The sequence below is a fragment of the Myripristis murdjan genome, chromosome 3, assembly GCF_902150065.1.
Source record: "Myripristis murdjan chromosome 3, fMyrMur1.1, whole genome shotgun sequence".
NCBI classification, from domain to species: Eukaryota; Metazoa; Chordata; class Actinopteri; order Holocentriformes; family Holocentridae; genus Myripristis; species Myripristis murdjan.
The window spans coordinates 44800301-44812724 of NC_043982.1; the positions used below are offsets into that span (position 1 = coordinate 44800301).

At 44.0% G+C, this 12424-nt stretch overlaps 1 protein-coding gene across 1 annotated transcript in view; it reads right to left on the reverse strand.

The window, feature by feature from the left end:
- The window catches only part of LOC115357255 (mucin-5AC-like), a 68562-nt gene that overhangs the window by 13869 nt on the left and 42269 nt on the right, over positions 1-12424 (reverse strand). The window contains exons 27-34 of the mRNA XM_030048674.1: positions 11963-12154; positions 5774-5815; positions 5585-5594; positions 5275-5487; positions 3777-4060; positions 3275-3446; positions 1841-2088; positions 77-260 (exon numbers count right to left, since the gene is read on the reverse strand). Coding sequence (XP_029904534.1) covers positions 77-260; positions 1841-2088; positions 3275-3446; positions 3777-4060; positions 5275-5487; positions 5585-5594; positions 5774-5815; positions 11963-12154 — 1345 coding nt within the window. The remainder of the gene's footprint in view (positions 1-76; positions 261-1840; positions 2089-3274; positions 3447-3776; positions 4061-5274; positions 5488-5584; positions 5595-5773; positions 5816-11962; positions 12155-12424) is intronic.

Below are 12424 nucleotides of genomic sequence, written 5' to 3' on the forward strand. Positions count from 1 at the left end.
GTGTGAATCTCCCCGTCTTGGGACTAATACAGGCTTTTCTTTTTTCATCTTAGGAGGAAAGGCAGGAGGTGCTCACCACACTGTCCCTCGGTGTTGCTGCTGAAGAGCGACTGGGGCAGGTCGATGCTGAAAGACGAGCCCCTGTAAACCACCATGGTCTCGATGTCTGGGATCTCCAGCGTGACCACCATGTCCGTGCTGGTGATGATGAAGGTACCATTGCTGTAGGCGGGATAGACCCGCCTTCCGTTCACGTACACCTGGAGGACAGGGAGCACATCAGACAAGACTTCAAACCTCTAAACTAACAAACACATTATTAAATCAACTTTTTCAATCTAAATATTTGCATCCAATTATTATCAACTCTGTGTAATAAGGAAAATAAGAGGTTTCGATGCTGAATTGACAAATTAATGATAAATTATGATAAATTAAGTCGAATCAGCCAGCAGTATAGAAGTAGTAAAGTGGGTTAGCTGCTGCCTTCTGTTCGTTTATTAAACCTGCATTCTACTTATGAGTTATTTTCATGAGACAACACACAGTTTCTCATTGATAATCCAGCCCCTGTGAAGGTCTCATTTGAACAAATGTGGCCTACTATACTAACTGATATGTATGGACGCCCATTTCCATCAGGGAAAATAAATAAAACATAATCATCATTATGAGATAAAAAGTAGAAATTATGAGGCAGTAGAGCTGAAATTATGAAATAAAAAGTCGAAATTATGAAATAAAAAGATAAAAAGTTTGTATTATGAGATTAAAATGACAAAATTATGATATAAAAAGTTGAAATTATGAGATACTTTCATGATATAAAAAGTTGAAATTATGAGATACTTTCACTCAGCTCTTTGGCCTGAGTTCTCTTGTGGTGCTTTTCCACTAGTACCTACTCGGCTTGTCTTGGTTTTGGTGGTTTTCCATTACAATTGAGTACCACCCCGCCGTCAGTGGAGTCGTCATAGCAACGCAGCCACACCACCAAGCACAGAAAAGTCTCCACCTCTTCATTTGACCACGGTACCGGTTTGCTTGCCATTTTCCAACTTTGTCAACTTCAGCGATGATCAATGCGCACGATCGCTGTTGCTGTTTTCTTTTAAAAATGCCGGGTTTGGTTTTCGTGAAGGAGTCGCTCTCATGTGTCGTCACTCCCTGTCCAATCAGTGGCCTGCACGGTGTTTACGTCACATTTCGGCTTGACTCAGCTCGACTGAGCTCGCTTGGAACACCGGCCGAGTAGGTACTAAAATATCTGGTACCACCTAATTGGAAAAGCTTACAAACCGAGTAGAGTCGAGCCGAGTAGGTACTAGTGGAAAAGCGCCATCGGTGTGAGTTGTGTGTGAGGACTATTTTAGACGAGGCTTTACACCACATGAAAAACTTCATTTGCTGCCGACTCACGTGATTTTACCGAGCAAACACACATTTGAAAGAATTTGAGGGGAGAAACAGAAAAAAATATGAAGAGAAAGAACCAAAGCGATGTGGCTGAGGTGGCAGCTGGAAACATCTGGGCAGTGTCACGGTACACATGGATGCACCACGCACACTTGTCATCTCATCATCTCCACTTTTTATCTCATAATTTTGACTTTTTTTTCATCATTTCAATTTTTTGTCTTGTAATTATGACTTACCATGGGGATTTTTTTACATTTTTTCCCCTGGCAGAAATGGGCTTCTATAGATATGAGTCTGATTTAAAGTCCAGCAGCATTTCTAACCTTCACTGCACAACATATTTAGACACACAAACCACCACAAAGACAAATATTTTCCTCAGTGCTCTTCAAACCATTAAGGAAGTGAAGAGATTTCTCACCACGTTGATTATCGTTTCTTGATCCTTCAGCTGAGTCAAGACGACCTCGTCGGACTCGTAGTTGACAATGAGCGCCTGGGGGCAGAAGGAGCTGCCTGACGGGTTACAGTAGTGGTTGTCAACAATAATAGTCAGGTTGTATTTAGGAACGATCTCTTTGACCAGGTAATAGGAGCAGTTCTCCTTGAAAGTGTAATTTTTTCCGTCAAATGTCAAATAGTGGGATTTGCTCCAGCCACTGCACACACCTGTAAGATGACAAGAAACAGGGAGCATGATTACCACTCAGCTCATAAATAGGCTTTATTAATCACCAAAGGGGCAATATGAAGCAAAACAACAAAACAGCACACATTCATCATACACATCCAAAACAGATAAATGAGTGACATTAACAGCCACACTAAAATCTAAAACATCCCGTTCTGAACCACTTGAAAGGGCCTGAAAGGGAATAGTGATGGTCTATGATTGAGTCACAATGTCATTCCTGGTTTTGTATGGGTTGATTTATTTCTATTGAATATTCATCTGAGCTATGCTTCTGGTCTTTTGCTTTTGTTCTTTTTTCTTTTTTTTTCCTCCCTAGCAAGAAAATTTTTTCTTTAACTGCATTATAATGTTTATTTCATATCGACCAGCTACTTATTTATTTGTTTTTGTTTTCTGAGTTGTGTATGTTTGTGTTTGTTTATCACATGCCGCTATAAAAATGTCACTACAAATGTAATAAAAATGCAACAAATGCAAATGCAAATGCAAATGCAAAAAAAAAAAAAAAATAAAACATGCAGGTAAAATCCCTAAGAATTACACACAGGTGTATGTTGCATAAATAGGCCTAAATACTGACTCAGGTAAACATTTCTTTAACAATACAAAGTGGTGAATGAGGAAACCATCTTTTTTAAATTCACTGTTTACCTATGTTATTTCTTAAGGGATAAAACCAAATTTTCTCCTGTTTGTACTGCAAGTGGGGCTGAAACATGTTCCCAACAGCATCAATACAAAGGATTCATGTAAGACACGTAACTGATCATTAATAAAAGCATATGCCTTCTTTGGCATCTACAGTTTAATTTCTGCAAGAGATCCCTGTGTGTCAATAATAATCTTTGATCTAATATTCAAAAATTCAGCTCATTTCAGCTGCTTTGTGTGTTTTCCATCTAAGGAATGAAAACCAACCAATAAAAAGAAAATGTTACAACACTTTGAATAATTGATGTATAATATGTTTTCAGTATTGGCAACCACCAAAGAGTTAAGTTTGCATCCATTTTTTAAATAATTGCATCTGTATTTTCATTAAATGTCAAACCGTTATCACCATAAGCATGTTCGGTGGAAATTTGATTCTGTGCATCGTTGTGGAAAGAGGAAATGGTTGGCACTTTACAGGGCACTCTGCGGTATAACTGAACAACTTACATTCGCATTCATAGTGGAAGCAGCATCCAGTAGAGTCAGGAACTTTGACGAGCTTGCGTCCGTTGGCGCAGATGGGCTGTGGAGCTGTGGGACAGGCAGCAGGGGTCTTGATAACCTTGCCATTGACGCATATGGCTGTGGTGCAGTTGTCCATCTGCCAGGACTCTCCATTCTAGGCGAGGAGGGAAGCAGTTACTCAAATACACAACCATTGGCGTGTGGGAAAGAAATGCAGTTTGACTTACTTAGTTGCAAACAAACTTGACTCTATTAGATCGTAACGGGCAGCCCTAAAGTATATTTGAACAGTAATGCAAATGGTGCTTTGAGGGATAATGAGCTTGCTTATCGTCAAGTCTAACAACAGGATTAACTGTAATGGCCAAGATAAACACAAATGTGTGAACAGGTACTTAGTGAAATATTTACAAATTTCACAAACGGGAAAAATAAGATGTTGAGAACGTTCTTGGAAAGTAACCTTGCTCTATGTCTATTGTACCTTTCTTGGTGGATCCTCGTCACTACAGTCTTGAGCAGTTGTAGATGGTGGTGTTGTTGGCGTTGGAGCAGCCGTCGTGGAGGACACTGTGGGACTAACTGAGGTTGACGAAACTGTACTCTTAGCTGACGTGGTGCTGAACTGTGTTGTAGTAGAGCCGACGGTCGTGCTGGGCGGTGATGTTGTTGGACATGGGACAGACTCTGTCTCGACTTTACAAGACGCTCCACAATATCCCACGTAACACCAGCCCAAACGATCAGTGACATTATACACCCTATCCCCTGTGTAAATGAAAGAAATGAGGACAATGTTCGGGCATATTGGAGAAAAATGAAAATCTGCATGACACATGAAGAAAACTGGTGGAAAAAAAACACTGCATTTAACCCTTGGGCCTTACCAGGGACATAAGAGAGCTTTTTGGTTTACTCTCTGTGTTCTTTGTGTTAAAAATGGATATTTGGATTTTTATATTCTGTTTCTTCTGTGTCATACATTAACACGGTTGACATTGACACAGATGTCTGGAATTTCCAATAAGAGAAGCAGTTTTTATATGAATTTGTATTTTTAATCCCGCATATACAGTTTACTTTGACATACAACCATTAAATGTGTGTATAACTTTCATACAATTGAAGCGTCACCCAAAATGCTGCCTTTCTGATTGCCTTAGAGGAACAGCATGTTGGTATTGCGGGGGATAGTCAATGTTTCTGTCAAAAGAAAAGATTTAATGTTTATATGGGCTAAAGGGGCATCCAGAGTGTATATCGGGCAAATCCCTCTCCTGCTGGAAAAAACTTTTTCCAGCTTTTTCAGCGTAGTTAGCCTGGGGTTAATCAGATTAACAGATCCTACTGATAATTTTGTTGTTATTGTTAATTGTGTGGCTTAGGTTATGTAGATTTGATTGATATGCAATAATATACCAAAAAAAAAAAAAAAAGTCAGGATGAGCAGCGTTACCAGTGCAGAAAATGTCAGAATATTGTGTAAATTCCTCATAAAACCAATCATCACATTAAAAACATGAGTTTAAGGCATTAGATTGACTGACTTTGCAATTCTGAAGACAACTCTATACATTTCAAGAGTTATATGTTTCAATGCCTAAATCATTGATAAACTTATGTCTTTCAATGGAAGATCTCTTTAATGCAAAAGAAAGGAAAAATGTATCAAAATAAATGTTGCTATTCAATGACATATCCCAGACTCTGATAATAAGGAAAGGAAAATTATTCATTTTTTGTGTTTTTCCTATTGAAAAAAGTGGAATTATTCAAATATACTAGCATTTAAAGGAAAAAATTCTGACAGTGGATAAATATATGATGGTGGTGATCAAAACTGAAGACTGCACTTGTTTATTATGTTTTTAACTTTTTTTTTTTTTAATTGTGTAATTTTCAATCCGTGAATTAATGAACTGAGAAATATAATGATTTCAGGAGAAAATATGTAACAAATATGAAATTACAGTAATTCTTACCAGGATGATACGTTGTCCCATTGACTACGCAGACACATGGCGTGGTTGAGTAGAGTGTTGAAGGGCTAACACTAACAGTGGTAAATGGTGATAGTGTTGTGTTTACGACAGGAGAAAGTGTTTCTTTTGTAGTTCCGGTAGTCGATCCAGAGATGACGACTTGTGAAGTGGTAGCAGCAGTTGTGACAATAATTGTAGTACCGGGAAGTGTTTCTGTAATTGGTTCAATTGAAGTAAATCCTGTTGTTGATGTTGGAATGAGGGTGGAGGAAGTTGCTGTTGATGATGGCACACGAATTGTAGTGGTAACCACAGTGGGTCTGGAAGATACAACTGTCGTTTCAGGACTGGCTGTTGAAGTCGGAGCAGCTGTTGTGGTAGTTTCAACAATAGTTGTGGTGGAAGCAGTTGTTGGGCCAGTGGATTCAACTGTGGTTGGCTGTGTTGTCCCTGTCTCAGCTGTTGTTGGCTTCGTTGTGCCTGTTTCTACAGTTGTGGCTGTAGTTGCTGTTGCAGTTGATGATGGCACACTAGTTGTTGTGGTAACCACTGTGGGTCTGGAAGATACAACTGTTGTTTCAGGACTGGCTGTTGATGTCGGAGCAGCTGTAGTGGTAGTTTCAACAATAGTTGTGGTGGAAGCAGTTGATGGGCCAGTGGTTCCAACTGTGGTTGGCTGTGTTGTCCTTGTCTCAGCTGTTGTTGGCTTCGTTGTGCCTGTTTCTACAGTTGTGGCTGTAGTTGCTGTTGCAGATGTTGATGGCACACTAGTTGTTGTGGTAACCACTGTGGGTCTGGAAGATACAACTGTTGTTTCAGGACTGGCTCTTGAAGTCGGAGCAGCTGTAGTGGTAGTTTCAACAATAGTTGTGGTGGAAGCAGTTGTTGGGCCAGTGGTTCCAACTGTGGTTGGCTGTGTTGTCCTTGTCTCAGCTGTTGTTGGCTTCGTTGTGCCTGTTTCTACAGTTGTGGCTGTAGTTGCTGTTGCAGTTGTTGATGGCACACTAGTTGTTGTGGTAACCACTGTGGGTCTGGAAGATACAACTGTCGTTTCAGGACTGGCTGTTGATGTCGGAGCAGCTGTAGTGGTAGTTTCAACAATAGTTGTGGTGGAAGCAGTTGTTGGGCCAGTGGTTTCAACTGTGGTTGGCTGTGTTGTCCCTGTCTCAGCTGTTGTTGGCTTCGTTGTGCCTGTTTCTACAGTTGTGGCTGTAGTTGCTGTTGCAGTTGATGATGGCACACTAGTTGTTGTGGTAACCACTGTGGGTCTGGAAGATACAACTGTTGTTTCAGGACTGGCTGTTGATGTCGGAGCAGCTGTAGTGGTAGTTTCAACAATAGTTGTGGTGGAAGCAGTTGATGGGCCAGTGGTTCCAACTGTGGTTGGCTGTGTTGTCCTTGTCTCAGCTGTTGTTGGCTTCGTTGTGCCTGTTTCTACAGTTGTGGCTGTAGTTGCTGTTGCAGATGTTGATGGCACACTAGTTGTTGTGGTAACCACTGTGGGTCTGGAAGATACAACTGTTGTTTCAGGACTGGCTCTTGAAGTCGGAGCAGCTGTAGTGGTAGTTTCAACAATAGTTGTGGTGGAAGCAGTTGTTGGGCCAGTGGTTCCAACTGTGGTTGGCTGTGTTGTCCTTGTCTCAGCTGTTGTTGGCTTCGTTGTGCCTGTTTCTACAGTTGTGGCTGTAGTTGCTGTTGCAGTTGTTGATGGCACACTAGTTGTTGTGGTAACCACTGTGGGTCTGGAAGATACAACTGTCGTTTCAGGACTGGCTGTTGATGTCGGAGCAGCTGTAGTGGTAGTTTCAACAATAGTTGTGGTGGAAGCAGTTGTTGGGCCAGTGGTTTCAACTGTGGTTGGCTGTGTTGTCCTTGTCTCAGCTGTTGTTGGCTTCGTTGTGCCTGTTTCTACAGTTGTGGCTGTAGTTGCTGTTGCAGTTGTTGATGGCACACTAGTTGTTGTGGTAACCACTGTGGGTCTGGAAGATACAACTGTTGTTTCAGGACTGGCTCTTGAAGTCGGAGCAGCTGTTGTGGTAGTTTTAACAATAGTTGTGGTGGAAGCAGTTGTTGGGCCAGTGGTTTCAACTGTGGTTGGCTGTGTTGTCCTTGTCTCAGCTGTTGTTGGCTTCGTTGTGCCTGTTTCTACAGTTGTGGCTGTAGTTGCTGTTGCAGTTGTTGATGGCACACTAGTTGTTGTGGTAACCACTGTGGGTCTGGAAGATACAACTGTTGTTTCAGGACTGGCTGTTGATGTCGGAGCAGCTGTAGTGGTAGTTTCAACAATAGTTGTGGTGGAAGCAGTTGTTGGGCCAGTGGTTTCAACTGTGGTTGGCTGTGTTGTCCTTGTCTCAGCTGTTGTTGGCTTCGTTGTGCCTGTTTCTACAGTTGTGGCTGTAGTTGCTGTTGCAGTTGTTGATGGCACACTAGTTGTTGTGGTAACCACTGTGGGTCTGGAAGATACAACTGTTGTTTCAGGACTGGCTGTTGAAGTCGGAGCAGCTGTAGTGGTAGTTTCAACAATAGTTGTGGTGGAAGCAGTTGTTGGGCCAGTGGTTTCAACTGTGGTTGGCTGTGTTGTCCTTGTCTCAGCTGTTGTTGGCTTCGTTGTGCCTGTTTCTACAGTTGTGGCTGTAGTTGCTGTTGCAGTTGTTGATGGCACACTAGTTGTTGTGGTAACCACTGTGGGTCTGGAAGATACAACTGTTGTTTCAGGACTGGCTGTTGAAGTCGGAGCAGCTGTAGTGGTAGTTTCAACAATAGTTGTGGTGGAAGCAGTTGTTGGGCCAGTGGTTTCAACTGTGGTTGGCTGTGTTGTCCCTGTCTCAGCTGTTGTTGGCTTCGTTGTGCCTGTTTCTACAGTTGTGGCTGTAGTTGCTGTTGCAGTTGATGATGGCACACTAGTTGTTGTGGTAACCACTGTGGGTCTGGAAGATACAACTGTTGTTTCAGGACTGGCTGTTGATGTCGGAGCAGCTGTAGTGGTAGTTTCAACAATAGTTGTAGTGGAAGCAGTTGATGGGCCAGTGGTTCCAACTGTGGTAGGCTGTGTTGTCCTTGTCTCAGCTGTTGTTGGCTTCGTTGTGCCTGTTTCTACAGTTGTGGCTGTAGTTGCTGTTGCAGTTGTTGATGGCACACTAGTTGTTGTGGTAACCACTGTGGGTCTGGAAGATACAACTGTCGTTTCAGGACTGGCTGTTGATGTCGGAGCAGCTGTAGTGGTAGTTTCAACAATAGTTGTGGTGGAAGCAGTTGTTGGGCCAGTGGTTCCAACTGTGGTTGGCTGTGTTGTCCTTCTCTCAGCTGTTGTTGGCTTCGTTGTGCCTGTTTCTACAGTTGTGGCTGTAGTTGCTGTTGCAGTTGTTGGTGGCACACTAGTTGTTGTGGTAACCACTGTGGGTCTGGAAGATACAACTGTTGTTTCAGGACTGGCTCTTGAAGTCGGAGCAGCTGTTGTGGTAGTTTTAACAATAGTTGTGGTGGAAGCAGTTGTTGGGCCAGTGGTTTCAACTGTGGTTGGCTGTGTTGTCCTTGTCTCAGCTGTTGTTGGCTTCGTTGTGCCTGTTTCTACAGTTGTGGCTGTAGTTGCTGTTGCAGTTGTTGATGGCACACTAGTTGTTGTGGTAACCACTGTGGGTCTGGAAGATACAACTGTTGTTTCAGGACTGGCTGTTGATGTCGGAGCAGCTGTAGTGGTAGTTTCAACAATAGTTGTGGTGGAAGCAGTTGTTGGGCCAGTGGTTCCAACTGTGGTTGGCTGTGTTGTCCTTGTCTCAGCTGTTGTTGGCTTCGTTGTGCCTGTTTCTACAGTTGTGGCTGTAGTTGCTGTTGCAGTTGTTGATGGCACACTAGTTGTTGTGGTAACCACTGTGGGTCTGGAAGATACAACTGTTGTTTCAGGACTGGCTGTTGAAGTCGGAGCAGCTGTAGTGGTAGTTTCAACAATAGTTGTGGTGGAAGCAGTTGTTGGGCCAGTGGTTTCAACTGTGGTTGGCTGTGTTGTCCTTGTCTCAGCTGTTGTTGGCTTCGTTGTGCCTGTTTCTACAGTTGTGGCTGTAGTTGCTGTTGCAGTTGTTGATGGCACACTAGTTGTTGTGGTAACCACTGTGGGTCTGGAAGATACAACTGTCGTTTCTGGACTGGCTGTTGAAGTCGGAGCAGCTGTAGTGGTAGTTTCAACAATAGTTGTGGTGGAAGCAGTTGTTGGGCCAGTGGTTTCAACTGTGGTTGGCTGTGTTGTCCTTGTCTCAGCTGTTGTTGGCTTCGTTGTGCCTGTTTCTACAGTTGTGGCTGTAGTTGCTGTTGCAGTTGTTGATGGCACACTAGTTGTTGTGGTAACCACTGTGGGTCTGGAAGATACAACTGTTGTTTCAGGACTGGCTCTTGAAGTCGGAGCAGCTGTTGTGGTAGTTTCAACAATAGTTGTGGTGGAAGCAGTTGTTGGGCCAGTGGTTTCAACTGTGGTTGGCTGTGTTGTCCTTGTTTCAGCTGTTGTTGGCTTCGTTGTGCCTGTTTCTACAGTTGTGGCTGTAGTTGCTGTTGCAGTTGTTGATGGCACACTAGTTGTTGTGGTAACCACTGTGGGTCTGGAAGATACAACTGTCGTTTCTGGACTGGCTGTTGATGTTGGAGCAGCTGTCGTGGTAGTTTCAACAATAGTTGTGGTGGAAGCAGTTGTTGGGCCAGTGGATTCAACTGTGGTTGGCTGTGTTGTCCTTGTCTCAGCTGTTGTTGGCTTCGTTGTGCCTGTTTCTACAGTTGTGGCTGTAGTTGCTGTTGCAGTTGTTGATGGCACACTAGTTGTTGTGGTAACCACTGTGGGTCTGGAAGATACAACTGTTGTTTCAGGACTGGCTCTTGAAGTCGGAGCAGCTGTTGTGGTAGTTTTAACAATAGTTGTGGTGGAAGCAGTTGTTGGGCCAGTGGTTTCAACTGTGGTTGGCTGTGTTGTCCTTGTCTCAGCTGTTGTTGGCTTCGTTGTGCCTGTTTCTACAGTTGTGGCTGTAGTTGCTGTTGCAGTTGTTGATGGCACACTAGTTGTTGTGGTAACCACTGTGGGTCTGGAAGATACAACTGTTGTTTCAGGACTGGCTGTTGATGTCGGAGCAGCTGTAGTGGTAGTTTCAACAATAGTTGTGGTGGAAGCAGTTGTTGGGCCAGTGGTTTCAACTGTGGTTGGCTGTGTTGTCCTTGTCTCAGCTGTTGTTGGCTTCGTTGTGCCTGTTTCTACAGTTGTGGCTGTAGTTGCTGTTGCAGTTGTTGATGGCACACTAGTTGTTGTGGTAACCACTGTGGGTCTGGAAGATACAACTGTTGTTTCAGGACTGGCTGTTGAAGTCGGAGCAGCTGTAGTGGTAGTTTCAACAATAGTTGTGGTGGAAGCAGTTGTTGGGCCAGTGGTTTCAACTGTGGTTGGCTGTGTTGTCCTTGTCTCAGCTGTTGTTGGCTTCGTTGTGCCTGTTTCTACAGTTGTGGCTGTAGTTGCTGTTGCAGTTGTTGATGGCACACTAGTTGTTGTGGTAACCACTGTGGGTCTGGAAGATACAACTGTTGTTTCAGGACTGGCTGTTGAAGTCGGAGCAGCTGTAGTGGTAGTTTCAACAATAGTTGTGGTGGAAGCAGTTGTTGGGCCAGTGGTTTCAACTGTGGTTGGCTGTGTTGTCCCTGTCTCAGCTGTTGTTGGCTTCGTTGTGCCTGTTTCTACAGTTGTGGCTGTAGTTGCTGTTGCAGTTGATGATGGCACACTAGTTGTTGTGGTAACCACTGTGGGTCTGGAAGATACAACTGTTGTTTCAGGACTGGCTGTTGATGTCGGAGCAGCTGTAGTGGTAGTTTCAACAATAGTTGTGGTGGAAGCAGTTGATGGGCCAGTGGTTCCAACTGTGGTTGGCTGTGTTGTCCTTGTCTCAGCTGTTGTTGGCTTCGTTGTGCCTGTTTCTACAGTTGTGGCTGTAGTTGCTGTTGCAGATGTTGATGGCACACTAGTTGTTGTGGTAACCACTGTGGGTCTGGAAGATACAACTGTTGTTTCAGGACTGGCTCTTGAAGTCGGAGCAGCTGTAGTGGTAGTTTCAACAATAGTTGTGGTGGAAGCAGTTGTTGGGCCAGTGGTTCCAACTGTGGTTGGCTGTGTTGTCCTTGTCTCAGCTGTTGTTGGCTTCGTTGTGCCTGTTTCTACAGTTGTGGCTGTAGTTGCTGTTGCAGTTGTTGATGGCACACTAGTTGTTGTGGTAACCACTGTGGGTCTGGAAGATACAACTGTTGTTTCAGGACTGGCTGTTGATGTCGGAGCAGCTGTAGTGGTAGTTTCAACAATAGTTGTGGTGGAAGCAGTTGTTGGGCCAGTGGTTTCAACTGTGGTTGGCTGTGTTGTCCTTGTCTCAGCTGTTGTTGGCTTCGTTGTGCCTGTTTCAACAGTTGTGGCTGTAGTTGCTGTTGCAGTTGTTGATGGCACACTAGTTGTTGTGGTAACCACTGTGGGTCTGGAAGATACAACTGTCGTTTCAGGACTGGCTGTTGATGTCGGAGCAGCTGTAGTGGTACTTTCAACAATAGTTGTGGTGGAAGCAGTTGTTGGGCCAGTGGTTTCAACTGTGGTTGGCTGTGTTGTCCTTGTCTCAGCTGTTGTTGGCTTCGTTGTGCCTGTTTCTACAGTTGTGGCTGTAGTTGCTGTTGCAGTTGTTGATGGCACACTAGTTGTTGTGGTAACCACTGTGGGTCTGGAAGATACAACTGTTGTTTCAGGACTGGCTCTTGAAGTCGGAGCAGCTGTTGTGGTAGTTTTAACAATAGTTGTGGTGGAAGCAGTTGTTGGGCCAGTGGTTTCAACTGTGGTTGGCTGTGTTGTCCTTGTCTCAGCTGTTGTTGGCTTCGTTGTGCCTGTTTCTACAGTTGTGGCTGTAGTTGCTGTTGCAGTTGTTGATGGCACACTAGTTGTTGTGGTAACCACTGTGGGTCTGGAAGATACAACTGTTGTTTCAGGACTGGCTGTTGATGTCGGAGCAGCTGTAGTGGTAGTTTCAACAATAGTTGTGGTGGAAGCAGTTGTTGGGCCAGTGGTTTCAACTGTGGTTGGCTGTGTTGTCCTTGTCTCAGCTGTTGTTGGCTTCGTTGTGCCTGTTTCTACAGTTGTGGCTGTAGTTGCTGTTGC